Genomic DNA, 27,584 nt, shown 5'->3' with positions numbered 1-27,584 from the left:
TGTGAATTAAAACTTGAACTTAAGTTTAAAATCAGATTTGAATTCAAATTGTAGGAAGAAAAATAGAAAACAACAAAGAAAATAGAAACCAGAAAACTCCTTCTCAGCTTTTGGGCCGAATTGCTCTGGCCCATGTACTCCTGCGGTCACGGCTCCTTCCTCCTTCTCCTGTATCGCGCGCGCGCCTGGTGACTTCCATGCGGGTCCCGGTCGCCAGCCACCCAGGTCTTTCCACCAGCGCCGTGTAGTCTCTGTTGCGTGGGCCAACGTGTCAGCTCTCACCTTCCTCCCCACGCGCGCCGGCTCTGCGGAACTCCAACGAACCGCGCGCGGAATCCGGGGTACGGGGAGGTTGTTGCGGGCGTCTCCTACCTCTTGGCTGCGACTCGAACTCATGGCTGGCAACGGAATCCGCGGATCTCGCGCGGCCGTGAACGCAGGGTCTTTGTCCTCGTTCGTCGCTGGCGGAGCTCAACAAACCAGGGAGTAAAATCCGCGCGGGGATCTCGCTGCTGCTCCGCTCGGACTTCCTTGCCCCCTATAAGGCCCGCCTGAACAGCCATGGGGCTCGACCGCGGAGGTGGTCCGTCTTCTATCGCGAGCCGGGCAGGGCGCCGTTGCAGGGGCTTTGATTTTGGTCGGGTAGCTTCGCAGCGTCGCTTGGTTGATGTGCGCGCCCTCACCTGGCGGAACCTGTGGCTGGGGCAAGCGAATTTCCTCGCCGTCGTCAACACTCCGCCGCGGTCGGCACTTCACCGTGGCCAGCCCGCTTGGACCTCGACGCCGGTAAGTACATTGATCCAATGGGTTTGCTCGATGCTCTACACCGTCTAGTGATTGTCATTCTAAGCTGAGGGCCTCGGTGTGGGCCACGCGCTTCGCGCCGGCGACGTCGCGCCGCCATTACCCGTGGCCAGACCTGCTGTCGCCGTGAACCAAGGTGAGAGCCCCTCCATCGTGTCCGTCGTACCTCCCACGTCGTGTAGCACTCGTCGCGTTCAGATTTATACAGAGAAGAAGGATTGGGGGGTTGCCGGCGGGAGCACATCGGCGCTTCACCGCCGTCGGTCTCGCCCAGCTCCGTATGGAGGATGACGACACCTATGTCGTGGATCTCATATTGGACGGTCGGAATTAGGCGATGGTTTACCGTTTCGCGTGAGTAAATCCGGGGCATCCATTTGTTGATGTGCGGTGTAGATTGGAAGATTGGGTGAGTAGATCCGGGCCGTAGATCCTCAATCCGAGGGCGGTCATCGTGTACTGGTTGATGATACCTAGATCTAATCGTGGCCCTCGATTCGCGATCGGGCGGCCAGAAACCGTGCATACCCCTTCGGGGGTACACTTTATAAAAGAGACCCTGTCTTTTATATATATCAACCCGCCGTCCACGCCAGAAACTCCCTGAGTCTGTGGAATTCTTGCACCGTAGCCCTTGCTATTCTCTGTTATTGAGGCCCAATCCAGAGAGCATTGAAAATTAGAAATTAATATCAGAAATCAATTTTTAGTGCATAAATAAATCTAGAAACTTGTTTAATTCATAGAAAATGCATATGAACTCCAAATTGGTCCATTCCAGTTTCTAAATTTTTATAATATTATTGTCTAACCATTTGTGCCTCTGTTTTGGCATGAAAGACTCATTTAAATTTATCTAATACTTAATCTTGTATTAAGTACATAAAAGCTTCATAAATTCATAACTTAAACTATATAACTCCAAATTTAATGATTCCAGTTCCTGTGATCTTATTTTAATGTCTAGATTATTACTGTGTATTTTATTTACATGCTTGGTGTAATGTTAATTTTGCCTATACAATGTTTGTTTGTATTGCTACGACTAGAGCGAGGACACGTGTCATCTGAAAAGCAAGTTGGTACCTGGAATCTCAAGTGCCAGGCAAGTTGTGCCCTTGATCACTTCTTTTTACCCAGCCATGTTCTGATTAATCATAATGATCTGCATAGGTTAATTTTGATGGGACCCAATAGGTTACCCTAGTTTGATTATCTTTATACCTTGTTACCACTGAACTTATTGGGTAGTACTTGCTAGTGCTTGATGTGGTTTTGGGTATGAAGATACATTATTCATGATCACACTTTTATTATCTGTTTATTATTAATGTTCATGATAAGATCATTATGTTAATTGGAACATGGAGCGACCACCCGGGAAAACAGTGCTACCACAAGGGTTTAATGGGACGCCCTTGGCTGATTAATTAGGAAAGCTAGTGGAGGACTACCTTACCCGAAAGGGGCAAGGGCAGTAGGGGAGTGGTCAGTGTAGGGAGGCCCTCGGGAGGATTTTGCTGTGATGGCGGTCCTGCAAGGGATTCCTGGGAAGGCCCTCGGGAGGATTTTGCTGTGATGGCGGTCCTGCAAGGGATTCCTGGGGAGGCCCTCGGGAGGATTTCGCTGTGATGGCGGTCCTGCAAGGGATTCCTGCATTGGAGCTTCCTATAAACTGTAGCGGGTTTTCTGAAGCTAGTGGAACTTTGTAAAGGCCTCGTAGTGTTACCCTGCCTCGCCTCCTCGGTAGAGGTGTATGGGAAGTCGCGATCCCTTGGCAGATGGGTAACACGACTTGTGGGTAAAGATGCGCAACCTCTGCAGAGTGTAAAACTGGTATACTAGCCGTGCTCACGGTCAAGAGCGGCTCGGACCCTCACATGATTAAATTATGGAACTTAAACTCAATTTGTCATATGCATTGCATCGCAGGTGAGGTTGTTACTTTTGTTCTACTATTTAATTGGGTTGGTATTTACTTATACTTAGTAATTGCTAATAAAATTTTGACCAACTTTAAAAGCAATGCTCAGCTCTAACCATCCTCTTTGGTAAGCCTTACACTTCACATGAACTCCCACCTTTGGCGAGTTCATTCACATTATTCCCCACAACTTGTTGAGCGATGAACGTATGTGAGCTCACTCTTGCTGTCTCACACCCCCCCCCACAGGTCAAGAACAGGTACCGCAGGATGAGGCGCATGGAGGATGCTGCGATGAGTTCGTGAGAGATCTAGGTCGTCGTCTCCCAGTCAACGTTGCGTTGCTGGACCGTTGTCTCCTTATAATGTAATTATCTATTTATTTTGTATAGAACTCCTGTTATATAGTAAAGATGTGACATTCGATCCTGTGCCATGATTCATCATATGTGTGAGACTTGGTCCCAGCACACCTGGTGATTATGTTTACGCCCGGGCTTTGGACCCCTAAAACCCGGGTGTTACAGTGCCCTTGCTTATAGATGTCGTTTTGAAAGATCTCATGCTTCCATGTTGTAGTAGGAGAATGGATGTTCCAACCAATGTAGCTTATCATCATGGCACAACACAGGGGTACCGAACATATCCAAAATATGAAAAAATATTATGGATAGAGTAGGGGTGTAGGTTGGATGTAAGTTAAACATGGGTGCAGCCTAGTACCACCACAAAGGCAGTTTAGAGAGGTTTAGTCCTTGGAGCATATAATACTCAATGTTCTTTTGTGTATCATGGATTGAAAATGCAAAGGTGAATAAAAATGCAAGCTCAAGTATCATATGAGCACCATGACCTCCTAGCTCTACCATATGTTTTTTGGTGAGAGTTCTAGCATAATGGTCCCTACCTCACCTTTATGTCTGTCCATATAACTTGGTTGGATTGGCCTCATTCATTTTTTTCTCTACACTACTCTATTCCTCTCTTTTATAGAACAAGGGAGGAGACAAGGTTAGATGTCGGATAGACTATGAGTCCCACTTAGCAAAGACCCAACAACTTGTCATGGTTATGGAGTCGTACATGGTGGCATGCCTTGGTCGTGCTACAATGTTAGGGTCGTCTTGCTACAACGATAGATATGACATGTTGTAGAAGTAGGCATGGTCTATTGTATCAACGAGTACTAGAGTCCACACCATGAGGTACGACACAATTGGAAATCGATATAGTAGTTTGTACTTCATAATACTTCGTGGTACTCTAGTATACTCAAGCATGGCTAGAGGGACAATAGTATGTATCATATACTGGTCTTGAGTACGATTGAGGCTTATGTCACGGTACTAGTGTGTCTATCAGATCGTAATGTCACACTTCACATTTAATGTGAAATACAGAGCCTTACAAATAGTTCTAGGACCATGATGTCGACGACAACAAACTTTGGATGTAGTGCCATACATTTAGGCATAAGTCTGCCCTTGGGGCATGGACCAATTATATTCTTTGATCTTTCATGTGCTCCTATACTTAGTCGTTTTGGGAGCCCTTTTGTCCTTGTGAAGGACCTCGAGTCCCAAGAGGCCCTTGGGACGTCTATTGGGAATAACCAAGGTTGAGGGCCTAGAGGTATAAAGGATCGTAGATGGGCCCATGTGGCTGAGAAAATAAATCCAAAACCACACTATAATCTAGAGCCCCAAGGCCTTGAGGGCTAGGTTTTAGGCTACTGTTACGAATGATGGTGATTAGAACAACCTTATAGCTTTGGTAGGACCTCAATATCAAGCTCTCTGGTATAGTGGACTCCTATGTTTGCGAGAACCAAGGTAGATCCCTAAGACATGGGGCCTTATGGACACATGAGGCAGGCGCAAAGGTGGGCGTATGCACAAGAGTCAAGCTAGAGTAAGAGGAGAGAAAGGAAGGAATCCAATATAAATTGGCTAATACTTCCTCCGTCCTAAATTAAAATTCGTTTTACCCCTTTACTAGATTCATATAATGATTAATATATATATATATATATATATATATATATATATATATATATATATTTATAATCATCTATATAAATATAGACATAAAAATAAAGAGCTAAAACAACTACTATTTTGGCACATACAAAATATCGATTGCTATAAGACAATCGATATAAATTAGCTAATTTTGTTGGTTGTTCTATATGCAACAAAAATGTCCAATCTTCGTGGGCTGATATAAAAATACAAAAAAATATTTTGGCTCATAAAAGTTTTTATTTTATTGCAGCAGCCGCACTCGAGATACATAGGTCATATAGGTGCACCGTGCACGAGCACGACTGCTGACGGCACGTCCGTCCCTGTCGATCTCGGTGCTCCGTTACGCCCTTCCTCAAATATAAGTGACTAGTGACAAGGGATCATATAGATACATGTAATGGGTAAGATCGAATCTAGGACCAGTTCTTCGTTCGACGTCCATACTAGCTCGTTTTTTATATCTCCTCGGCTACTAGAGATATATTTGTTTCTCTTTTTTTAGGTGACGTGAACGTCAGATTTAATATATTACTTTATTATCTACAAGTGCATGCATGAGTGGGGTGGTTAAGAGGTTTTTGAAAAAAGAAAAAGAAAATGGTGTACACAAACGTGCAACAAGCACTCCTATCTATAAAAACTAGTATAATGTTGTGTGTTACGACGACACACAAATATACAACAATGCAATGGGTGACAACACGTCAGAGTCTAGTGATAAGCTAGTGTGGTGGACTTTACACACAAAAAAAATAATTTAACATGGACATATGATCCTCCACATACCAAATGTTAAACTGCTAAGAACAAATACTATACTTTATCTTAATCAAAAGACAAGATAGATACGAGTTGAGAAAGTGCACTGCTCTTTTTTTAATAACCCACTTAGTCGCTTCTCCTCCATTAGTTAGTGGAGTGGTTGTTGGGACGAGGAACGATCCATATCTTGATCACTGTTAACTACTAGGAAACTACTTGATCACACACATGTATCGAAGTGGCCCCCTCGGCAAGAGGCGACATGACCAACGAAGGCAGATGGGAACTGGTCCACCACGAAGGCCCATCAAACGCCAAGCAAAGACACATCCACTCATAGCATCCATCAAACAGAGCACGAAGGCAATTGACCCCCCTCGTGGGCTGAGTTAGAGCAGACGTTGACCCCTCGTCATCGGCAACCCTTCGCCAAGAATATGAGCGAATACTACCAGAACGAGGGGGACGTGGGACTTTCCCCGTGGCAAGTCGGCCCCTGTTTACGGAGTGGGCCGTGCCGACCCCACCAATCGGCCTCCTAAGAGGTTGTAACGTGTGGTGTAATAGGAAATAGGGTGGCACTGTATTGTAGTTACCCGTTGTACAATATATTTTAGGAATATAGTAGGTAACCATGGTATAAGTGTATTTTAAGCCCATGACCCGTCTGAATCCTAGACGAGACATGCTTGACAAAATATCTAGCAACTCAACTTCTTATTTTGTCATACACCCTTTCTCTCACTTACCTATTCCTGAATGCTTGGGCCCATAAGTCTAGACCCAACGGTGGTAATATTTGGAAGCGATACCTGAGTGAGTGGGGCTTGGTGCCATGTTGGATTTAGGTGATTTATTACGGTTTATATAGGACGTAACGGTCTATTAATAGCAATGATGAGCGGGGATGACCTATGAGCTTCTTGAATGACGCACGACCTAGTGCTTTAAATGTGGGTAGAGAAGAGAAAAAAGAAGCATGGCGAGCGAGGAACGTGCTGGATCTCCTAGTGGATGGTCGTGCAAGCTGATGCGACCGACGTCAAATCGCATTCCATTCCTGGAAAGACCAAAGCGACGTCCTCCAAAAATAAAAAAGAGTTCAATCATGTTTGCATTGCAGCTGGCTTATAACCTTTTGAGAGGCTAACTAATAGTATTAATATTATGTTCAGAATGGAGTCCTACTAGCTCAATGCTCATGCTCTGGATGAGGACGACACGCACGGTCCACTTGACCGCATGATTGATCCCACGCACGCACGCACGCACGCAACGCATGTCACGTCGGAATCCAATGCCCCCCCGCCGCCGTCACCAACAATGGCAAGGAGCCAAGGACCAAGGTAGCAGAGGCGTTGAGTCCCTTTTTCCAATCTAAAAGCTCAGCTGCTAGTGCGCTTCGTCGTCGTCTGTCATCAGGGCCATGCATGCATTTCTATGCGCTGCGCCTGCGCCTGCGCCTGCGCTCCGTCGTCCGTCCATCCACAATTTCTACTAGTGTAGTGACTAGTGAGTGTTGTCCCGTCGCCCATCGGCCGGGGCAAGCACTGATCAGCAGAAAAAGCGCTGCTGGTGCCTGGTGCGCTAGTACGTAGCTGCGGCTAATTAAACCGACCATTAAGGTTAGGGCTGTCATTTGCCAAGTCGTGGTCACGGCGTGCGCCAATCCTGATGCTCATAAGTAGCGCCAGCACTGCGCTCGTGATGTACAGCGGGGATGCGTCAACTCACTCTATATCCCAGATCATAAAAGTCAATGTATATATCACTCTCCTCCCATCAGCGTTTATGCTTTGGCCGGCCTGAAGCTAGCATGGCGTCATTTTTTATCACCTAAGGCTGACTCGACCGCACCGTCTAAAGAATTTGTAGAAGATTCTCTTTTCTACCGTCCCACGATATCCGGTAAAGCGTATATAGAGGATACTCTTATATCTTCTATATAGAGAGATTCAATTTCTCTCTGCTACGTTTATTATATACTCCGTCCGTCTTATAATATAAGGCATAATCCATTTTTATTCTTGTCCCCACAATATAAGACATGCTCTCTCTGTACGTACGTATATGTATGCAGTGGTATTAAGAGAATTAAATATATTTCTTGATCTTTGAACCACAGGCGGTTACGCCTTATATACTGAGAGTATCATATAAATAGGTATTGAGATATTTATTTAAATATAATTATTATTTATTTCTAAACACTAAGTTACGTGTGGTCTCTTGGTTAGTTCCAAATTTCTGGAGCAGAGGGTGTTGGTTCGAGTGCTCGCTCTACACTATTTTTGCGTGGTGCGGTAGGCGGATCCAGAGTGTCAGCGCAAAGTGTAAAGTCGTGGTAGCAGGGTAAGACAAATCCGTGCGTACACAGATATGAAGCAAATTATATCTTTAATATAGGTTTTTGACGTATAGATCACGAGATATAGAGGATATAATCCGTTCAAAGAGTTTATAAATGTCGGATATAGAGGATATAGTTGGAGACAGTTTAAGGGTGTGTTTGTTTGGCTTTTGACTTTGACTTTTGCCCCCTAAAAGACAAAGGTCAAACCAAAGGACCGAATCTGGAAAGCAACTTTTTCTAAAAGGCTACTTTCTTGTAGTGCAAAACTGAAAGCACCTTTAGACCTGCTTTTAGTAGCTTTCAGATGGAACTGTGAAAAAATATATATATAAGAATTTTAGCGGTTTTTAGTGGTTTCCACTAAACGATTTTTAGCTTTTTAGCAGTTCACAGCCCACAACAACTTTTTTCACAAATCACATGTCACAACAGCTTTTTACATAGCCACAGCCCAACCAAACAGACCCTAAGTCCTTTGGGCCCTTCATCGACGCTCCAAGCATGGTGTGGTGTGATGTTCTGGGCTTGGCTCATTTACTTTAAAAAAACTTCACAATAAATCTCAAAGACCCACTCATACACGGTGCAAGTAGAGTGGTGAAATTTAGGACCACCGTGTAAAGTGGAAGGGAGATAAAGTCAACATAAATTGTTTGTCTCTTATCAATCTTTGAAAGTAAATACAAGAAAAATGGAGCTAAAGCCACCATGTAAAGTGAAAAGGGAGATAAAGTCAACATAAATAGTTTGTTTCACATTTTTTCGTATGACCTAGTCAGGGTCTTCAGGGGGAATTTTCAGGGCACGTACGTACACCCGGGAAACTCTTGGGATCTCCGAAGCTGCCGGCAAAAACAAGTTGAGAGCCTCCACGAGTACATTCACCGGTTCTCGAAGCAGCGCACCGAGCTCCCCAACATCACCGACTCCGACGTCATCGGAGCATTCCTTGCTAGTACCTCTTGCCGAGATTTGGTCAGCAAGCTGGGTCGGAAGACCCCAACCAAAGCTAACGAGTTGATGGACATCGCCACAAAATTCGCTTCGGGTCAGGAGGCGATCGAGGCCCTCTTTCACATGGATAAGGTCAAGAGGAAGCGAAAGGAGGATACCCCCAAGGCATCCACCCAACGCAACCCCAGGAAGGGCAAGAAGAAGAAGGTGCAGCAGGGCCCACGCGAGACCCTCGCCACCGAGCTTGTTGTCGCTGTTGAAAAGCGCAACCCCGAGCCCCAAGGGGGGCTGGGCGTCTTCGACATAATGTTCGAAAGAATTCTGCCCTTACCATAAGGGCCCCGTCAAACATATCCTTGGCGAAAGCGACATGCTCTGGCGTTTTTACAACAAGCCCAGCCCATCGGTGGGGGAAGGCAGTAAGAAAGGTCCGGGCGATGGAGAAGACGGCAAGGGCGACGGGTTCCTCGACGTACATAGCTGCTACATAATATTTGGGGGCCCACCACCAACTTGTCCTCGAGGCAGCGAAAGCAGGAGCGCCGGGAGGTTTTTTTTGGTCGAGGTAGTGGCACCGGTCTACTTATATTGGTCCGACCGTGCCATCACATTCGACAGGGATGACCACCCGGATTACATCCCAAATCCCGAGAAGTATCCGCTCGTTGTCGATCCCATCATCGGCAACACTCGCCTCACCAAGGTGCTCATATATGGAGGCAGCAACCTCAACATCATCTACGCGAAAACCTTGGAGCTCATGGGGATCGAAAGATCCCAGGTTCAGGCTGGGGCTGCGCCATTTCACGGCATCACCCCTGGCAAAAAAGTGCATCCCCTCGGGCGGATTAATCTTACCGTATGTTTCGGGACTCCCGCCAACTTTAGAAAGGAGGCCCTCACCTTCGAGGTGGTGGGGTTTCGAGGCACCTACCACGCCGTGCTCGGGAGGCCGTGCTACGACAAATTTATGGCCGTCCTGAACTACACCTACCTGAAGTTGAAGATGTTGGGGTCAGCAGACATCATTACCGTCGGCCTAACGTACCGCCACACCTACGAGTGCGACGTCGAGTGCGTCGAGTACGTCGAGACGCTTATTGTCGACTTGGAGAACCTCGCCGGGGAGGTTCCCGACCCCAAGAAGCATGTCGACAACTTCGAGCCGGTGGAAGCAACGAAGATCGTCCCTCTCGACCCCAGCGGCTCCGGCGAAAAGATATTGCGGATCGGCTCCCAGCTCAAGCCCAAATAGAAATCAGTGCTCGTCGACTTTCTCCGCGCAAACGCTGAAGTATTGTGTACTGCTCTGGTGTGCACTCTATTTGGCTGAATTGCTCATTGTATTTTGTTCTTGCTAATTGCATACTGCTCTGCACTATATTTGGCTGAATTGTGTACTGCTATGGTGTGCACTCTATTTGGCTGAATTTATCATTGTATTTTGTTCTTGCTAATTGCGTACTGCTCTGCAATCTAGTTGTGAAGCAGCGATGATCTGAAAACTGAATTTTACTTCTCTGTGTTCTATTTGGCTGAACAAAGTGGGCTGGCTGCGTGGGGAGCTGTGGCCAGTGGCCTGCAGGCGCATCTGAAATGAAGTGGGCTGGGATTTCTATACTGGGCCGTTCTGTGCGTTAGTGAAGGAGAAGGGCGGCACATCACCGTTGGATCGGAGATCGACGACGAGCGCACGGCAGCGTGCCGTAAGGCAGCCGATCTGGTTGTGCAGTCGTGCTGGCCTGGCACCCGCCTTTTCGGGCGGCAAAACCCTACGACTGCAGGACTACGCCCACTGACTTCCCGCGCGCGCGCTCCCGCTCCCGCTGCCGGGCCGGTTTCAGCCCCATCAGGCAATCCCCTCTCCCCCTCCGCCCCCCAGCCGAAGCAGACCCAATGTCCTGCGGTAGAGGCAGCACCGGCGAAGTCGAAGGAGGCAAATCGGTCGCCGCGATGACGCCGTGGCACGACAGCTTGGCGCCGCCGCCTCGCGTCCTCATTTCCCACCGTGAGCACCCACCCGCACCCTCGACCTTCCGTTTGTGCCCTATACTGCTCTAGTTCGAACTAGGGATTTTGGCCGCGGGATGAGTGTTAGGGTAGAGCACAGGCCATCAACTGATTCTACTGTTCCGGATTTGTGTCATTTGGGTTTCTGTTGCACTTTGCGGTTTCGGATTTTGAACTCATACCTTGAATTTTTTTCTTCCCGCGGACGTGCTCAGGCGGTCAGGCCTCAGCATGTATTTGTTACTTTGAGTTCCAATCGAACGCCAGCTGGTTCTAACTGTTCAAATTGCGCAGGTGCCATTGGGTTTTGAAGATTGATTTTTTTTTGTGGGGAGACGTTGCTGATGACAGTTTATTGAAGATTTTTTTGTATGAATTGAGCTCGGCGTTTTTAGTCAGACCCACAATTCATATTCCTTTGCGCGTTGCAGGCCCTTCTGATGCCAGCGGTCAAGGGATTGTTCTGTCACTTCAACATCCAAGATCAGGTGAAGTGATGGACCTATGTGTGCATACCTAGTGTTTTCCAGTATGAGCTTCTGATCCAGAAATCTAGACAAATACGATATGATATGCGATTGCCATCTTGGCGCTTGCGAATAGTCGGTCAACATCTCGAACTTGACCTTTGTCTTGTCATGAACCAGGAGATGAAGTAGGGTATCTATTTATTGATGGCCAACTACAAGAGATCAACTGGTTTAAGGAGCGTTATGGTGCTTGGTTCTTGGGAGATTATGTTTGTGAAGGTATGTACAATAGTGAAATATCTATACACATGTACAGTTTCCCATTACCTCTCAAATGTGTATGTTTCCCCACTTTGTGTTAATCATGCCACTTATCACCGTGTAGCAATGAATAGACATTTTCATGACACACACACGGTTTTCTTCCCTACCACTTCAAACCATCTTGTTAAATCTATCTAAAAAGGAATATTATAAGATAATGAGATGAGTTTTTTTATACCATATATGGCACATTTACATTCCGAGTGCCGAGTAGTATAATGCTTGAAATAAAACATTTCTGAGCAGATATCAGACTGCATTCTGCTTCAGTGCCTCATTTAGCATTCAATGCTCTCCCTTATAGATGGTGGCCTTTATTATTGCACCCCTGTTGATCCCATCTTCATTTTCCTACCAACTTTTGAAGCTGCACGTATGTCGGTATGCCAATTGATGTTTTTTTCTTTTAAAGTTACATGGTTTGTGTTTAACCTAAACCTTATTACTCTATCATCCATTCTTGCAGAACGATAAGGATCCAGGAAAATTCAGACAATTGGATGAAATATTGTATGTTGAGGGATATCCTGGTTATCAGCAGCTAATGAATGTAGCTAACCACCATATGGAATTGGTTTGTGAAGTAAAAGGTATATGTTTAAATGTTTCACTGTAATATACCATGTCAAGCTGCTGCCACATTATAAACACTAGATCTTCTATGCTGCATATCTGATCTGGCATCTTTTCATTTTCTTGATTGAAATAATTGATGATTTCCGTTACATTGTGATTGTCATTCCGTCCCGTGTTCCTTTTTTCTGTTGTTGCAAATAGTTCACAGAACTAGTTATTTACTTATTTCATATGGACATTACCTTTGCTGCAGAAGTATCTAACATGAAGTTCTTTAGGCTGGACAACTCCAAGGTCTTATCTTGGTTGTGCTGCAAGGTAGTGTTTTCCTGCTCTTACTTTTCTTTACTCTCTATGCTTAGGCAATGCCTTTTACTTCTGTTCGTTGCTGTACAAAAGCAATGACTTTTAACCTGCCTGCAGACTGTAGCTAGTTGATGCGTGTTGTACTGATTTACATAACACATAATTGTTTTCTGACAAATTGAAACATTTTTCCTATTTTTTTCCACCTCATTTTCTTCAAGGGATGTAGGTGACCATTCAACACAGCATTAAGGTTTCTAGTGTGATGAATCATATTTGACTCTGGACCCTTTGTCAGTTTTTTTTTGCTTATGTGGATTATCAATGAAACATCATTCTTTTAAGTTCACTTTGTTCTGAATATGATCTTCGGGGAGTAAATCCTAAAAGATACATTATGTACTTTAGTCATCTTTGTTGTACAGAGGTGCACAACATCCAGTTACATATGCAAATTCTAAATCATGTTAATTTGACTTCGTCTCACTATTCTGGACTTCGAATATATCTTTGAATCTCTTGCAGGTATACGACCTAAAGGAGGTCTTCCCCAAGTTGGGTAAAAATTATGCCGCCCAAACAGAAAAAGAAAAATGTATGTCCTAGATAATCTTCATTTTATTCAGTATATAGTACTTGGGTAGTTTACTATGGCCGGTGTTAATCTCCATTTATTCAGTATATAGTACTTGGGTAGTTTAATATGGCAGGAAGTATGTAGATTCTTGTTTGCTGTTTATGTTTTCAAAAAGGATTTGTGATCATCACACTTGTGCATCTAACCAAACTGTTGAATATTGCCAACTCAATTCTATAGTCAAACTGTTGATTCTTTATGTTGCAGTGCATTCCTTATACAATAAGCTAAAATGCCTTAAACTACACCAACCAGTACTTGCATACAGTGAATTATAGAAGAATTGTTTGATTGAAGGTAGCAATGGTTGGTAATTTGGATTTGTGCCTGGTACTAGGACAGACTATAATTTCATATTTCAAGGGGAGAGAGGTACAATAGACACCTTGTATTTTTTTCTACTTTTTTTTTGTGAGGGAACTTGTATTTATGCATGAGATTGTTCTACTTTGTTTTTGCCATTGTTTCTTGGAGACTTGTTGTGTAGCTTGGTACTAGCAGCAACCAAAGAAGAATAGAGTCAATGATCCGATATATGAATGAAAGGCAGTATCCTGATTATGTATGTGTGCGCACAAATGTTCCTGATAGGGCTGCTTGCCTGCTTCTATTGTTTCGTCTACAGTGAAGGAGGCTGTCCAAATGATCCGTGAATATCTGAAGGACGAACCATGGTTAGCATTACTATGCAAGAAGCTGCAGTAAGATTTCCTTCTTCACCCTTTATTTTTACATAAAAAGTGTTTCTAGTTGTCTGCTCAAGCTCCAAACAATCCATTTCGCTGCAGGCTGGATATCAATGCGATCACTGTTGATGCGACCACCAAAACTGCTGAAGCTTCGGTTTATGCGGACAGTTGTCCGGCACCTGCCCTCCCCTCTGAGGTGAGCCCCTTGATAACACTTGACCTCTTCTCAGTGCCCATATATAACCTCTAATCTCTTGTAAGATGACCATACAGAGTAAGACTGCGAATGGTGGTGCCAAGTCAAGCAAAGGGAGGCCAGCGAAGAAAGCAAAGACAGAGGTAGGATCCAAGAACATCAAAGATATGTTCCGAAGGGTCACGAGGAGTGGATCAGGATCATGATGCCTTCCTGGAACTTTCGTGTGACTGACGCCTGTTTTGATGCATTTGGTCCAGCATTCCCTTGTTGAAAATCTATGTATCTGAGTTGCTGTGTCTAACAACAGATTGGGATTATATTGTAGCGTTAATTGTTGATTCAGGCAGTGAACTCTGCTAGTGTACAACCCTCCCTCCCGTCCCGGATGTATTTGTACCACAGTTGCTTGTAGTGCCGTTGTCTGCAGTAGTCTATCCAAAGTTTATTAAAAAACATCTGTTCTACATTTTAGACTGCACTGTTCGGAGAGTATAAGCTGCTGAAGATGACCTAAGCGGCTTGTATTGCTTGAGTCGAGACCAAATGGGAGAGCATCTCTGAGAAAATTCTCTTTTCCTATATCTCTACTGCTCCTTAAGGCCTAGCCGTCCACATTATATCGTGGTGCACGGTTCTGCTTCGCCTCGGCGCCTTCGGCCTCCACCCGCGCGTCCCTGCGTCCCAAAATCTCGCATCCGCCCCGATGCCCCCTCCGCGCACGCCTCAGCCTCCATGACCCTCGCGCCGCCGGCAATCTCGCTCCGTGACCCCCACCCCCACTCCTCTGGCAGTCCCCAGGAAAATCTCGCTGCCTCGGCGGGGACTACTTCGAGTTCGACCTCTCCGGGGACGCCTAGAAGTCGCGGCCCCCATCGTGGACCACGGCGACGGCTCCTACTCCTTCCGCCTCCAGGTCGCACCGCGCTTCGCCGCGAGGGAGTTCCGCCTCACCATCGTCATCCTCTACCGCAGCTGGGAGGGGCTCAAGTTCTCCTCCTCGAGGTTCAAGTACCGCGCCGAGCTGCGCCGCATCCCCTCCTGTTTCGGCCGAACAATAACGCGCCCCTTTCGACGCTGGAGACGTGCCGCGCCGCGGACTTCTCTCGCGATGCCTGGTCGGGATGGTGGACGCGGCTCGCCAAGAACGACAACTGCGAGGACGTCGACGCAGCGGGGCGGTACATCCGCGAGATCCACCTCCGCGGGATCCCCAACCCCATCCGCACAACAGAGTCAAGGCACCACCCGGGGCTTCTCCCGCGCCAGCACCACCACCCCCGTCGCGCGATGCCACCCCCAGCGTATCTTCCCCTCGGACACGCTGGAGCGACGGAGCTGCGGTATCAGGACGTGGAGGTGGACACGAGGCGGTGCGATGTGCGGAACTGGAGTGGTCGGCAGTGCGAGGCGCTGGTGCCACGTGCGCGCTGCGGGAGAAGGAGGCGGAGCTAGAGGCGGCCCGACTACACGTTGTGGAGCTGGAGGAGTGGCTGTAGCTGGCGGCCTCCAATACGCAAGCGTGGTGCGGCCTGGCGCGAAGCAACGAGGCCACCACACGCCATGCTCGACAGCCTGCTGCAGTATGATAAAATTATTGTGAAATAGTTTGGAGCATGATATCCATGATTTAGATGATAGTGCTGATGAACTCCAGCATCCAGATGGAGCCGGAGGAGTCGTCGCCAGCCAGGACACATGGAGGTATGTCTTTCTTCTGCTCTGTTCTGCTCCCGGAATTGAATCGAATTGAGCTCTAGGGTTTCTAATGGAAATCCGTTGAGCCATGAAAAGACGTTGTTCAGGCTGTCTACTTTTTCATTCTTGTTGAGCCATGTAAATAGCTCTAACAAATTCGTTGTCGTGTGTTCTTGATGATTGAATTTGCCTGTCTTAGAAAAATTCAATCATTCTTTGTAGGTATGATTACTCTGATTATGGGCAGTCATCAGGCAAGGTATTTATCCCAGAAGCAATGAACGCCGACCGGATCAGCTAATCTATAGAAAACCACACTCTTCCACATCGACTTGAATAACACCCTCTAAATCTACCAACTTCAGTTTGCATCCGGTTCACCACAATGCTTCGGATCGAATCGATTTTCTTGTGTAGTCTAGCATAAATCTATTCTTACAAATATGTGTATTCTTAGTACCCTCCAAATCTACCAACTTCACTTTTGTGCGGATTGGGTTCACCACAATCCGTTTGTTCCTCGGATCGAATCGATTTTCTTGGGAAAATTCTTGCTATGAGTGAGTATAATCTTCTTTGGGGTTCTCAATCTGGCGTTCATTTGGAAATTCCTAGATGGCAAATCGGAAGTGAAGGCCGCCAAGGGGGAAGAGAAGCCTGTCCTTGTGGGCGACAAGGAGGCGTCCGGTTCCGACTAGAAGGCAGTGGCCGCGGCAAACATGCCGTGCATGGATCGGCTCCGGGAGGAGCTCTCTTGCGCGGCAAGGGTGCTTCTTTTCTTTTTCTTTACATGATCTGAGGTTTTATCTGTGATTTCATACTAGATGCTACTGCGGATTGATTTGGGAGTTTTTTTGGCAGATTTGCCTGGACATCTGCTTTGAGCCGACCACTACGCCTTGTGGACACAGGTAATTTATTGTTTCCTTTTTTAAAAAATGTGGTTGCTCGAATTCTGCATGCAAAAATAAGAGATAAAAAAATTCCTTGGTTGATTCTGTTTGCGCCCGTGTGCAACCGTAGGATTCCAGTTGCTTTCTGTGAGTGGCACAATTCATTTTGTATGCTGATTGGCTATCGAAAGTGATTTCTTGCGTTGTCGAAAGTGCAGTTTAACGAGTGTTCCTGGAATTTGGTAAAATTTTGTTGGTTAGTGCCTGTTAATTACCCACGGGGAAATGGACCACAAAAGCTTCTTTGCATTGTACATGCCCACTCCTTGTACATCTGCAATTCCTTTATTTTCCTGATTTTGTTTATATACAAGACTGGGACTGCCATGATCTTCGTTGCTACTTTGACTGCTCTGAGTAAAAAAGGTTACTGAAAGCATGTGTCTGGCAGGGAACACAGCAAGAATTACTGTATAGTTCATTTTAGTTCCTGTAACCATACAATGCAGTTGCTTTCTCAACGTATTTTGTTCAACTATTTGAAGTGTACATTCTTGCTTCAAAGTTCAAACAAGGATTAGGCTGTCAGTTACACGGCAAAATTTGGGCCACTGAAACCTTGTTTACTGTGTAGACGGTCAGTTCACAAATCTTTGTTTTTTATTATATATATAGAACTATGGGAACACTATTCTCATTGTTAGGTTGGAGTGGAAAGAAATTACTATGGACACAGCCTTGTATGGTTACACTGGTGTTACCTGAAGTTTTTTTTTGAATTGGTCATTCTTTGAGGCAGTTATGTTATTGACAATTTTAAATCAAACATTTCTGAAACTCACATTACTGCTACTCTGTTTAACAGCTTCTGCATGAGATGCTTAAGACATGCTGCAGCCAAGTGTGGGAAACGGTGTCCCAAATGCAGGCAGTTCATCAGGTAAGACGGTTCTTGGAAGTTGTGCAATCTCGACAAAAAGATGTGTGTTTGGTGAACAGACTCTAGAGGCTTTGTTGTCTAAATGATTGGCGCACTCTGTAGCAGCAGCTCGAAATCGTGCACCGTCAACACTGTGCTCTGGAACACCATTCAGCTCTTATTTCCCAGTGAGTTTGAGGCAAGAAAGGGTTTGGGCTCATCACCTTCACCATGCGACAAGGACGATGTGAGAGCTAATAGGTTCTCACAAGGTGGCTCCGGTATGAGAACTAGGAGCAGGAGCAGCGGCAGCGGCTTCATCAGCAGCGAGGGTAGGACAAGAAGCAGCTTCATCGAACCCGGCGCCAGTGCGAACTGTAAGGAAAATGGACCCCGGGCCATTTGGCTAATTGAGTTTTGGTGTTTGATGAACAACACAATCCGTGAACTAATAAGTTTTCTAGTGTTTGTGTTTGTAGTTCACAGGATGCAAAGAGAATTGGACCAAGGCAATGAGGATGCAACACCTCAAAAGAAGACATAAAAAGATGCATAGGAGTCCAACACTCAAGAACAAAGAAGCCCGAAGAAATCAGCGAAGAAATCCAAGATAAGGGCTGTCAGCCAGCGCCTGGTGGCGCACCGGACAGTCTGCGCAGAGAGGCCGCAGACAGACGCTCTCTGGCTGTAGCACCGGACTGTCCGGTGTGCCAACGGGCAGACGACAACGGTCGGATCCAACGGTCGACTGCTACAGGCGCCAACGGTCGGCTGACGTGGCGTGCACCGGACATCTACTGTGCAGTGTCCGGTGGTGCACCGGACTGTCCGGTGCACCCGACGATAGAAAGCTGCTGCTTTCTGTCCAACGGCTAGTTGGGGGTGTGGAGGCTATAAATACCACCCCAACCGGCCATTCTCATGTGTGGGAGCCCAAGCAACATACCAAGGCATATTGTAGACATTTCCAAGTGCTCAAACACCTAAGTGCTTAATAGAATCACTCGGTGATTAGCGTAGGTGCTTTGCGAAGTGCTTAGGTTAGTTAGACCGCTTTAGCGCTTGCTCTAGGTGAACCCTAGATTGTTGAGTGAGTTTAGATAAACCTCACAACCCCTCGGCTCTTGCGTGAGCCATTGTAATTGTACCGAGTGGGGCGAGAGTCTTGCGAGACCGTGACAACCGCGTTTGTGTCACGGCCGCCACCGTGTACCGGAGGGAACGAGGCCCGCGACGTTTCGGCCGGAAGCTCGATAGTGGAGACGGCGGGGAGCGTCCGAGAGGAGCCGGAAGCGGAGCACCACTTGCGTGTGGAGAAGGCCCGCGACTCTCTACGGAGTTACTCGACCGAGGTGCTTGGCCCTCGCGTGGGCTTCCCTTCACGTAGGGGCACCAACGAGGATTAGTCGGGACCTTGCACGGTTCCGGATACCTCGGTAAAAATACCGGCGTCATCCACGAGAGTTTGCTTCTCTACTTTGCTCTTTAAGTTTCCGCATTTATATTAAGCATTTAAGTTTCAATCTTGTATTCATACATATCTAGTGTAGATTGAAACTTAGCCTTTGCGGTAGAGATAGCAATACTTAGACAAAACCTAGTTTGCACATTCTAGTTTGACTATTTGCATAGGTTTTGCTCTAGGGATTTAATTGTGGCCTAGTTTAGTGAAAGTTTTAGAAGTCCTAATTCACCCCCCTCTTAGGCGTCACCCGTTTCCTACAAGTGGTATCAGAGCCCAGTTTGGCTCATTTGAAACGCTTTAGCTTCACCGCTAAAAGAGCCGACACTTTTTGGAGGAAGGGATGGATACCCATAGGCCACCACACTTCGACGGCACTAACTTCCCATATTATAGTGCTAGAATGGCTTGTTACCTAGAGGCTGTTGATCTAGGTGTTTGGAGAGTCACTCGTGACGGGATGAAACCCCTCAAGAATCCCGAGAAACCCACCACGAGTGAGGAAAAAGAAATTCATTTAAATGTTAGAGCCAAAAATTGCTTGTATGAATCTCTTAGCATGGATATTTTTAATCAAGTATTTACCTTAAAAACTGCTAATGAGATTTGGCTAAAATTGCATGAGCTCCATGACGGCACATCCAATGTCCGTGAGCAAAAACATTGCCTTGTCTTAAATGATTATAATTCTTTTGCTATGAAAGATGATGAGCTTGTTAGATACATGTATTCTCGTTTGAATCTAATTATCAATGAGCTCAATTCGATTGGCATTAATAAGCTAGGTGATGCGAACATTGTGAGGAAGATTATTTCCCTGCTACCACAACAAAGATATGGGAGCATCATCACCATCCTTCACAACATGGAGGACTTGAGCAACATGACCCCGACCATTGTAATTGGCAAAATCACGGCTTTTGAGATGTCGCGAAAAATGAGTCGGGGAGAGGAGCCAACATCCTCAAGACCATATGCTTTTGCATGTGATGAAAGGAAGGGCAAAAAGAAGGCTCCCACTCCAAGTTCCTCAAGCGAAGAAGAGGAAGAAGAAGAAAGTGATGATGATGAAGATAATCAGCCATGCACATCATCCTCCGAGGACGAAGAAACAATCCGACGCGTCGGAAAGGTAATGAGGATGATCCGCAAGATTAATCTAATGGGTGTGCCCCTGCAGGTCGAGGATCTTCTCTTTAACATTGACAGGAAAAAGCAAAGGAAGAGAGGATGCTTCGCATGTGGGGAGAAGGGCCACTTCAGGGACAACTGTCCAAATATGGCCAAACCCAAAAAGGAGAGGAGCAAAGGCAAGGCGCTAACAAGTGTTAGAACTTGGAATGATTCTTCAAGTGAAGATGAACATCCAAGGACGCGTAGCCACCGGTCCTCATCACGCTCATCACACAAATGCCTTATGGCAAGAGGTAACAAAAGCATTCCATCCTCTAGTGATGAAAGTAGTAGTGATGATGAAGGTGAGGGAAAGCCCTCTGTAGATGAGCTTGCGGAAGCCGTAGAATTTTTCCAGGATGTTTGCACTAAGCAAAAAGCTCAACTTAAAACTTTGAAAAATAAGTTGATTAGCTCCCAAAATGATTATAAAGGTTTGCTAGAAAATTTTGAAACTTTTGCAAACTTAAATTGTGAGCTGTCAACTAAAATTGAGCTATTAGAATCTAGTGCTCCATCCACTGCTACCGATGATAGCCTTATTAAAAAGAATGAAAAACTTAAGGCTAAGTTAGCTAGCTCCCAAGAAGCTATTGAAAATTTGCTAGAGAAAATGGAAATTCTTAGCATACACAATAATGAGCTAACTACTAAGCTAGAAAACATTGGTAGCACCCCAGCAGCATCTTTAGTTGAAATACCTGAAATAATTAAGAAAGATGCTTCTACTTCCTGCTTTGATTTAATTGATGATTCTAACTCCTGCAACCAAGTCGTTGTTGAGAATATTGTTGTAGAGAAATGTTCGGATGAGGTTGCAAAGGAAAATGAACAATTAAAGCAAGAAGTGGCTCGCCTTGGAAAGGCTTTGTATGACAAGAAAGGCAAAGCCAAACAAATCCGACCTCCACAGGATAACACCACTGCGGGAGTGAACAAGCCTGTAGAGGGAGAAACTGTGATTTGTAGGCTATGCCACATGGAAGGCCACAAGTCTTTCCAATGCAAGGTGATGACCAGGGATAATCAAAGGCAAAAGCTCAAGCAAAAGCCATCAAGCAAAATCTCCAGCACCTACATCAAAAAGGTGAACAAAAAGGATGTTACACCATATTTGATCAAGAAAAAAAAGAATGGAAAGGTGATAGCAATCAAGGCCAACAAGCAAGGCAACAAAGGAAAGGGGGCCAAACGCATCTGGGTGCCAAAGGAAATAATTTCAACCATGAAAAGCACCAAGAAGGTTTGGATCCCAAAAGGGAAGTGAGTGGACCGAAGGTCTGCGGGAAATTTGGAGACTTGGCAAAGTTGGGATGTATATCATGGGATACATCATATTGGATCAAGGTTATTGCCAAGTGGGTTAGTGAAAATTTTTGGACCCAAATTTCCCACCCATAACTAAGGTAACTAGTTTTATTATATTTCTCGTTTTTAGATATGCGTATCTTTTTATCTTTTATCTAGTTTACCTTTCTTGCCTAGTATTACATTTGTTATGTACTTTTGTTTAAAATCATGCATACTAGGTAAATCATATGGTAGGATTGCTTGTTTTTGATTCATATACTTAAGCAAACCTACATGGCTTAAAATGTTTATTTAAGCACGGCACATAGCTTCTATATCACTCCATAGTAAATGATGCATCAATTGAAAATTTTGATTTCTACAAGTGTATCATTTAACTTATATGTGCCAAAGTTTGGATTATGGATAATTTGCCCCTCTTGATATCAAATCAAAGTGCATGTCTCCTACAAGTATTCAAAACTTGTATGCACACCTTTAGGGGGAGGTTACTCTATAATCTAACACCTTGAGACTAACATCTTTTCAAGTCTATTTCATGTGATAGTCTCATTGTAAGGAAAATGAAGTCCCCGGAGAAAGACAACAATCTTCCACTGCAAAATCTCCAAGAACTCTCATGTCTCTCAAGCTCACCATTGACTTTCAATTGGTATCTTTTGAGACTAAATTTAGTATCATTTACATGTCTTCTCCAATATTTGATTAGACTATATTTCATATCATATGCTTCCATGTTGCTATAAATGCATAAGTAGTTAACTCATATTCTGTTACCTATGCATAAGGGAAGTTAGTCTTTTCAAATCATGTCGTGCTCCTCTAGTTTTTCACATGCTTTTTCCTAAGTAGAGGATCTCTGTCAGGGGGAGTATTTCTTCATCTCTAAAGGGGGAGAAAAACTCTTTCTAAAGGAGAATACTCATTTAGGGGGAGTAATCTTTTGAGGACTCCTTCAAGTGGTATCATTCACATAGTTTAATTTAATATCCTTCTAGTGATATCATTTGATACAATTCTTGATAAGGGCAAGCTTTTATTTACTTCCTACATGCTTTTAATATCTTCCTTTTCGGTGGTTGATGCCAAAGGGGGAGAAGTTTAGGGACCAAAGCAATGAAAACTATATCAAACACCAAACACCACCAACTTAAAATTTTATCTACAAATGGCTTTTCAAGTGGTTTTGGTTATTTGGTCCAAAAATAGGAAGTAAGTGAATTATGGAGTTAGGGGGAGGCTTAAGTCCATAATATCACTTTGTGGGGACAATCATGCATCTTAGCAAGTAGATTGCATATTTTCACTCAAATACTTGTATTATTTGCTTGCTTTGGTTGTGTTGTCATCAATCACCAAAAAGGGGGAGATTGTAAGGAAAATGGACCCCGGGCCATTTGGCTAATTGAGTTTTGGTGTTTGATGAACAACACAATCCGTGAACTAATAAGTTTTCTAGTGTTTGTGTTTGTAGTTCACAGGATGCAAAGAGAATTGGACCAAGGCAATGAGGATGCAACACCTCAAAAAAGACATAAAAAGATGCATAGGAGTCCAACACTCAAGAACAAAGAAGCCCGAAGAAATCAGCGAAGAAATCCAAGATAAGGGCTGTCAGCCAGCGCCTGGTGGCGCACCGGACATTGGTGTCCGGTGTGCACCGGACTGTCCGGTGAGGCACCGGACAGTCTGCGCAGAGAGGCCGCAGACAGACGCTCTCTGGCTGTAGCACCGGACTGTCCGGTGTGCCAACGGGCAGACGGCAACGGTCGGATCCAACGGTCGACTGCTACAGGCGCCAACGGTCGGCTGACGTGGCGTGCACCGGACATCTACTGTGCAGTGTCCGGTGGTGCACCGGACTGTCCGGTGCACCCGACGACAGAAAGCTGCTGCTTTCTGTCCAACGGCTAGTTGGGGGTGTGGAGGCTATAAATACCACCCCAACCGGCCATTCTCATGTGTGGGAGCCCAAGCAACATACCAAGGCATATTGTAGACATTTCCAAGTGCTCAAACACCCAAGTGCTTAATAGAATCACTCGGTGATTAGCGTAGGTGCTTTGCGAAGTGCTTAGGTTAGTTAGACCGCTTTAGCGCTTGCTCTAGGTGAACCCTAGATTGTTGAGTGAGTTTAGATAAACCTCACAACCCCTCGGCTCTTGCGTGAGCCATTGTAATTGTACCGAGTGGGGCGAGAGTCTTGCGAGACCGTGACAACCGCGTTTGTGTCACGGCCGCCACCGTGTACCGGAGGGAACGAGGCCCGCGGCGTTTCGGCCGGAAGCTCGATAGTGGAGACGGCGGGGAGCGTCCGAGAGGAGCCGGAAGCGGAGCACCACTTGCATGTGGAGAAGGCCCGCGGCTCTCTACAGAGTTACTCGACCGAGGTGCTTGGCCCTCGCGTGGGCTTCCCTTCGCGTAGGGGCACCAACGAGGATTAGTCGGGACCTTGCACGGTTCCGGATACCTCGGTAAAAATACCGGCGTCATCCACGAGAGTTTGCTTCTCTACTTTGCTCTTTAAGTTTCCTCATTTATATTAAGCATTTAAGTTTCAATCTTGTATTCATACATATCTAGTGTAGATTGAAACTTAGCCTTTGCGGTAGAGATAGCAACACTTAGACAAAACCTAGTTTGCACATTCTAGTTTGACTATTTGCATAGGTTTTGCTCTAGGGATTTAATTGTGGCCTAGTTTAGCGAAAGTTTTAGAAGTCCTAATTCACCCCCTCTTAGGCGTCACTCGTTTCCTACACGAACTTCATCGTCAGCACACATGGCAGCACAAGAAACAGTAACAACAGGAGGGGCTTCATCCCTGCCTCGCAGCTGCTGTTGACAAGATTAGAGCAATCTGAAGATGCCGCAGCGTTGGCGTACATGTTGCAACAGGAGGAGTTCGTGAATGCCTTTGAGGAGCCTGAGCAGGAGAGGCAGCCACGCGACGCCGTGTCCACAGCACGAGACACCCTGAGAGCCATGGCCTCCCGGGCCGTCCGCCTCCGTGCTAGAGGCTGGCCTTTTTAGTACTACTGCTGCTCTCCTCTGCATGGAAGTTGAGACCTCTGAACATATAGGCGTCGGTGGGGTTGATAGCTCTCGAGTTCACTAGGGACTCTAGAAGATGTCTGCCCCATGATTGTTCACGGGAAGGCCCAGCGACAGCTATGAGCTCCCACCTAGAATCCTGCCCACGATTGTTCACGGGAATATATAGAGCTTGAAGAATGGGAGGTCTCGCTCTCTAAGTTTCCAGACATAGCGGCTCAATGTCGCCAAACACATAGCGAGGCATTAGAGTTGTCAAATGCGAGTCATGGAGCACATAAGACTAAGGATATGTTTGGTTGGGCTGTGGCTGTGAAAAAAGTTGTGAGCTGTGAAAAAGTTGTTGTTGGTTGTGAGTTGTTAAAAAGCTAAAAACCGTTTGGTGGAAACCACTAAAAATCGTTAAAAGTTCTTCGATATATTGAAAGTCGCCTAGGGGGGGGGGGGTGAATAGGCAAAACCTGAAAATTAAAACTTTATCCCCCAACTAGATCCCTTGATTAGTGGTTAGAACAAGATATACAAATATAGGAGTATACAAACTAAGTTCTTGCTTGAAAAGAGTATTGCTAAATAATGCGGGAGTGATAAATCAATACAACTAATAAGTTATAGAATAACAAAGCAAGAAACCTTAGATAAGAAGAGCACTAGGACAAGTTCTTTCTTGCAACGTGTTGCTTCACTAAATGGGAATTGAACTTGAAGCAACACCTAATGATATTAGCAAATAATGGTGCAAGAAAACTTAGAGCAAAGGAAAACAAGCAAATCACAAGCAATAAACACAATGGACACGGGTGATTTGTTTTACCGAGGTTCGACCCTCGAAGGCCTAGTCCCCGTTGAGGAGTCCACTTAAGGACGGGTCTTTTTCAACCCTTTCCCTCTCTCCCCCGATCACACAAGGATCGGCGAGCTCTTCTTCTTCTCAAGGATCACTCTCGATCCCACAAGGACCACCACACTCTTTGGTGTCTCTTGCTAGCTTTTACAAACCTCCAAAACTTTGGAGGAAGTTCGATGGGAGTCAATACTCCACGCGCAAATGAACACAAAGATGAAGCACACACTATCTCTCGATGAATCTCACAAGGCACTAGTGCTAAACTCAAATGAGTAGCTCTCTTTTGCTTGCTCTCTCTTTTGTGGCACTTGTGTTGGTTGTAGTGGTCTAAATCTTGTGTATAAGATGGATCAATGAATATATGTGGTTGGGAGGGCTTAAGTATGTCAACTAGATGACTTGGAATGTTGCTTGGGCTCCCTCGCCTTGAAGTGGCCGGTTGGGGTGGTATTTATAGCCCTCAACCACCCATATAGCCGTTGGGGCGCATCTGCCAGAAATTGCACTGGCGGACGGTCCGCGGCTAGGGCCCGGACGGTCCGCGACCCTCCAACGGTCGATTCTGACATCTTCAACGGATACTTCTGATAGATCAATGGTTAGATCAACGGCTATCTGCCTCGGTGACACCACGCGGACGGTCTGCCCTTGGTCCCGGACGGTCCGCGCCAGCTATATAATTCCTTTTGCTCAACTTGTCACCTTCGGGCTGAACCAGGTCTTCACTTGCGGACTGTCCGTGAATTATAGCCGGACGGTCCGCGCATTGTAGCTGGACGGTCCGCGGTTTAGTCGGACTATCCCTGATTTGTAGTTCCTGGTCGAAGTCAAAGTAGTGTCGCGGACGGTCCGCCGCAAGGGCCCGGACGGTCCGCTCTTGGCCTGATTTTCCAAAAAGTTTCTCCTGTCCGGAATAATCTACGGTATTCCGGACAGTCGATTTAGTATAGTTGTAGATGAACCTTTGGCACCTGTAGAGCATATAATCTAGAGCAAACTAGTTAGTCCAATTATTTGTGTTGGGCAATTCAACCACCAAAATCATTTAGGAAAAGGTTTGAGCCTATTTCCCTTTCATATATGTTTTCATAATTCCATCTGAAAGCCAATAAAAGCAGGTCTAGGAGTGCTTTTACTTTTACATTGTGAGAAAGACAACTTTTAGAAAAAGCTACTTCCTGGATCAAACCTTTTGGTTTGGCTTTTGACTTTTAGGGGCAAAATCCAAATCCAAAAACCAAACCAAACACACACTAATAGTGTAGACCTTCTCTATGTTGGCATCGATCCTCGGCGAGACACCACGAAACTAAGGAACTTGTCTGAAGATACCCTGTAGCTATACTTCTCTATTGAGCATCAGGCAGGTTTGATGAAGACACTAAAAACGCCAGTCAGGTCATAGAGGATTGAAGCACTATGACAGGACTTAACCATGATATCATATGTATTATACTAGGTGTGTGCCCGTGCGTTGCAACGGAAACATATAATACCATGGGTAACTTATGTAAGCTGGGGATGAGCATCGACGCATATTTGACCGGATCTTTTTCTTCCTTGGGGATCTGGGAGTGTTGCAACGGGAACATATAATATCATTGGTAACTTATTTATCAATTTAGGTGGGGCAGCAGGCTGCTGCGCTCTTGGGAGAGCAGCCCGTCTACCACGCCGTATAGCGTACCATTGGCTGCGGGGCCGCCATGCCCTCAGTGGCGCTGCCCGGCAAGGAGGGTGGGTATTTGGGGGAGTATCGGCGAAGTATTACTCAGATCATCTAACCAACTCAGCTAAGTTCCAGTGAACACAACTGAAGCCGCGTGTATTCCGTTTCATCATCGATCATATGCATTATTATATACAAGTTAATGCAGTATATATACTACTTTCTACCCACCCAATTCTCCTAATAATATGCATTCACAGTAAATACAACAATCTCCTAGCAACAAAAACCTTAAAAACGGATGTATTCCTGAGCGCGTCACTTGTAGGCGTGGATGTAGTCTTGGAAGTAGAAGTTCTGGATGAAGTTGGCAAGCCAGCGGGAGGCAGCGAAGCACAACACGGCTGCCAACACGACCGCGGCCCTCTGAACAGTCGACGTGAGGACCGTTCCCTTGGCGACGGCAAGGAACCCGACGACGGCGACCGAGGCCACCTGCAGGGCAGCCTCGAGCGCCTTCATGGCC

At 45.8% G+C, this 27,584-nt stretch overlaps 1 protein-coding gene, 1 non-coding gene and 1 pseudogene across 3 annotated transcripts; 2 read left to right on the top strand and 1 right to left on the bottom strand.

The window, feature by feature from the left end:
* Nucleotides 1-5,403: 5,403 nt before the first annotated feature.
* LOC111590975 (U2 spliceosomal RNA) lies at nt 5,404-5,604 on the bottom strand. The gene has a single exon (XR_004856750.1). It is a non-coding gene; the product is annotated as a U2 spliceosomal RNA (small nuclear RNA).
* A 4,961-nt stretch (nt 5,605-10,565) lies between these two features.
* LOC100216620 (Ribonuclease H2 subunit B) lies at nt 10,566-14,506 on the top strand. Of its 2 annotated transcripts, none has more exons than XM_008669100.4 (10): nt 10,566-10,832; nt 11,266-11,322; nt 11,482-11,583; nt 11,933-12,009; nt 12,095-12,218; nt 12,458-12,522; nt 13,036-13,105; nt 13,773-13,848; nt 13,936-14,032; nt 14,098-14,506. In XM_008669100.4, exons 1-10 carry the CDS (start codon nt 10,721-10,723, stop codon nt 14,236-14,238), a joined length of 921 nt encoding a protein of 306 aa, XP_008667322.1. In that variant the 5' UTR covers nt 10,566-10,720; the 3' UTR covers nt 14,239-14,506. The 2 variants fall into 2 exon arrangements, with proteins under 2 accessions (XP_008667322.1, NP_001136505.1); NM_001143033.1 differs by having other exon boundaries at nt 10,622-10,832; nt 14,110-14,468.
* Nucleotides 14,507-14,767: 261 nt separating this feature from the next.
* Nucleotides 14,768-24,521, top strand: LOC103648572 (uncharacterized; annotated as a pseudogene).
* The last annotated feature ends 3,063 nt before the right edge of the window (nt 24,522-27,584 follow it).

This window comes from Zea mays, chromosome 2 (assembly GCF_902167145.1).
Source record: "Zea mays cultivar B73 chromosome 2, Zm-B73-REFERENCE-NAM-5.0, whole genome shotgun sequence".
Lineage (NCBI taxonomy): Eukaryota > Viridiplantae > Streptophyta > Magnoliopsida > Poales > Poaceae > Zea > Zea mays.
Note: the sequence above shows the minus strand (reverse complement) of the source record. Positions and strands in the feature narration are given on the sequence as shown.

Bases quoted from the DNA above. Each gene is read 5' to 3' on its own strand.
- LOC100216620 (XM_008669100.4), top strand. From the start codon at position 10,721: ATGTCCTGCGGTAGAGGCAGCACCGGCGAAGTCGAAGGAGGCAAATCG. The intron at 11,323-11,481 runs GTGAAGTGATGG...GTCATGAACCAG, and splicing joins ACTTCAACATCCAAGATCAG to GAGATGAAGTAGGGTATCTA. The intron at 11,584-11,932 runs GTATGTACAATA...TCTCCCTTATAG, and splicing joins GGGAGATTATGTTTGTGAAG to ATGGTGGCCTTTATTATTGC.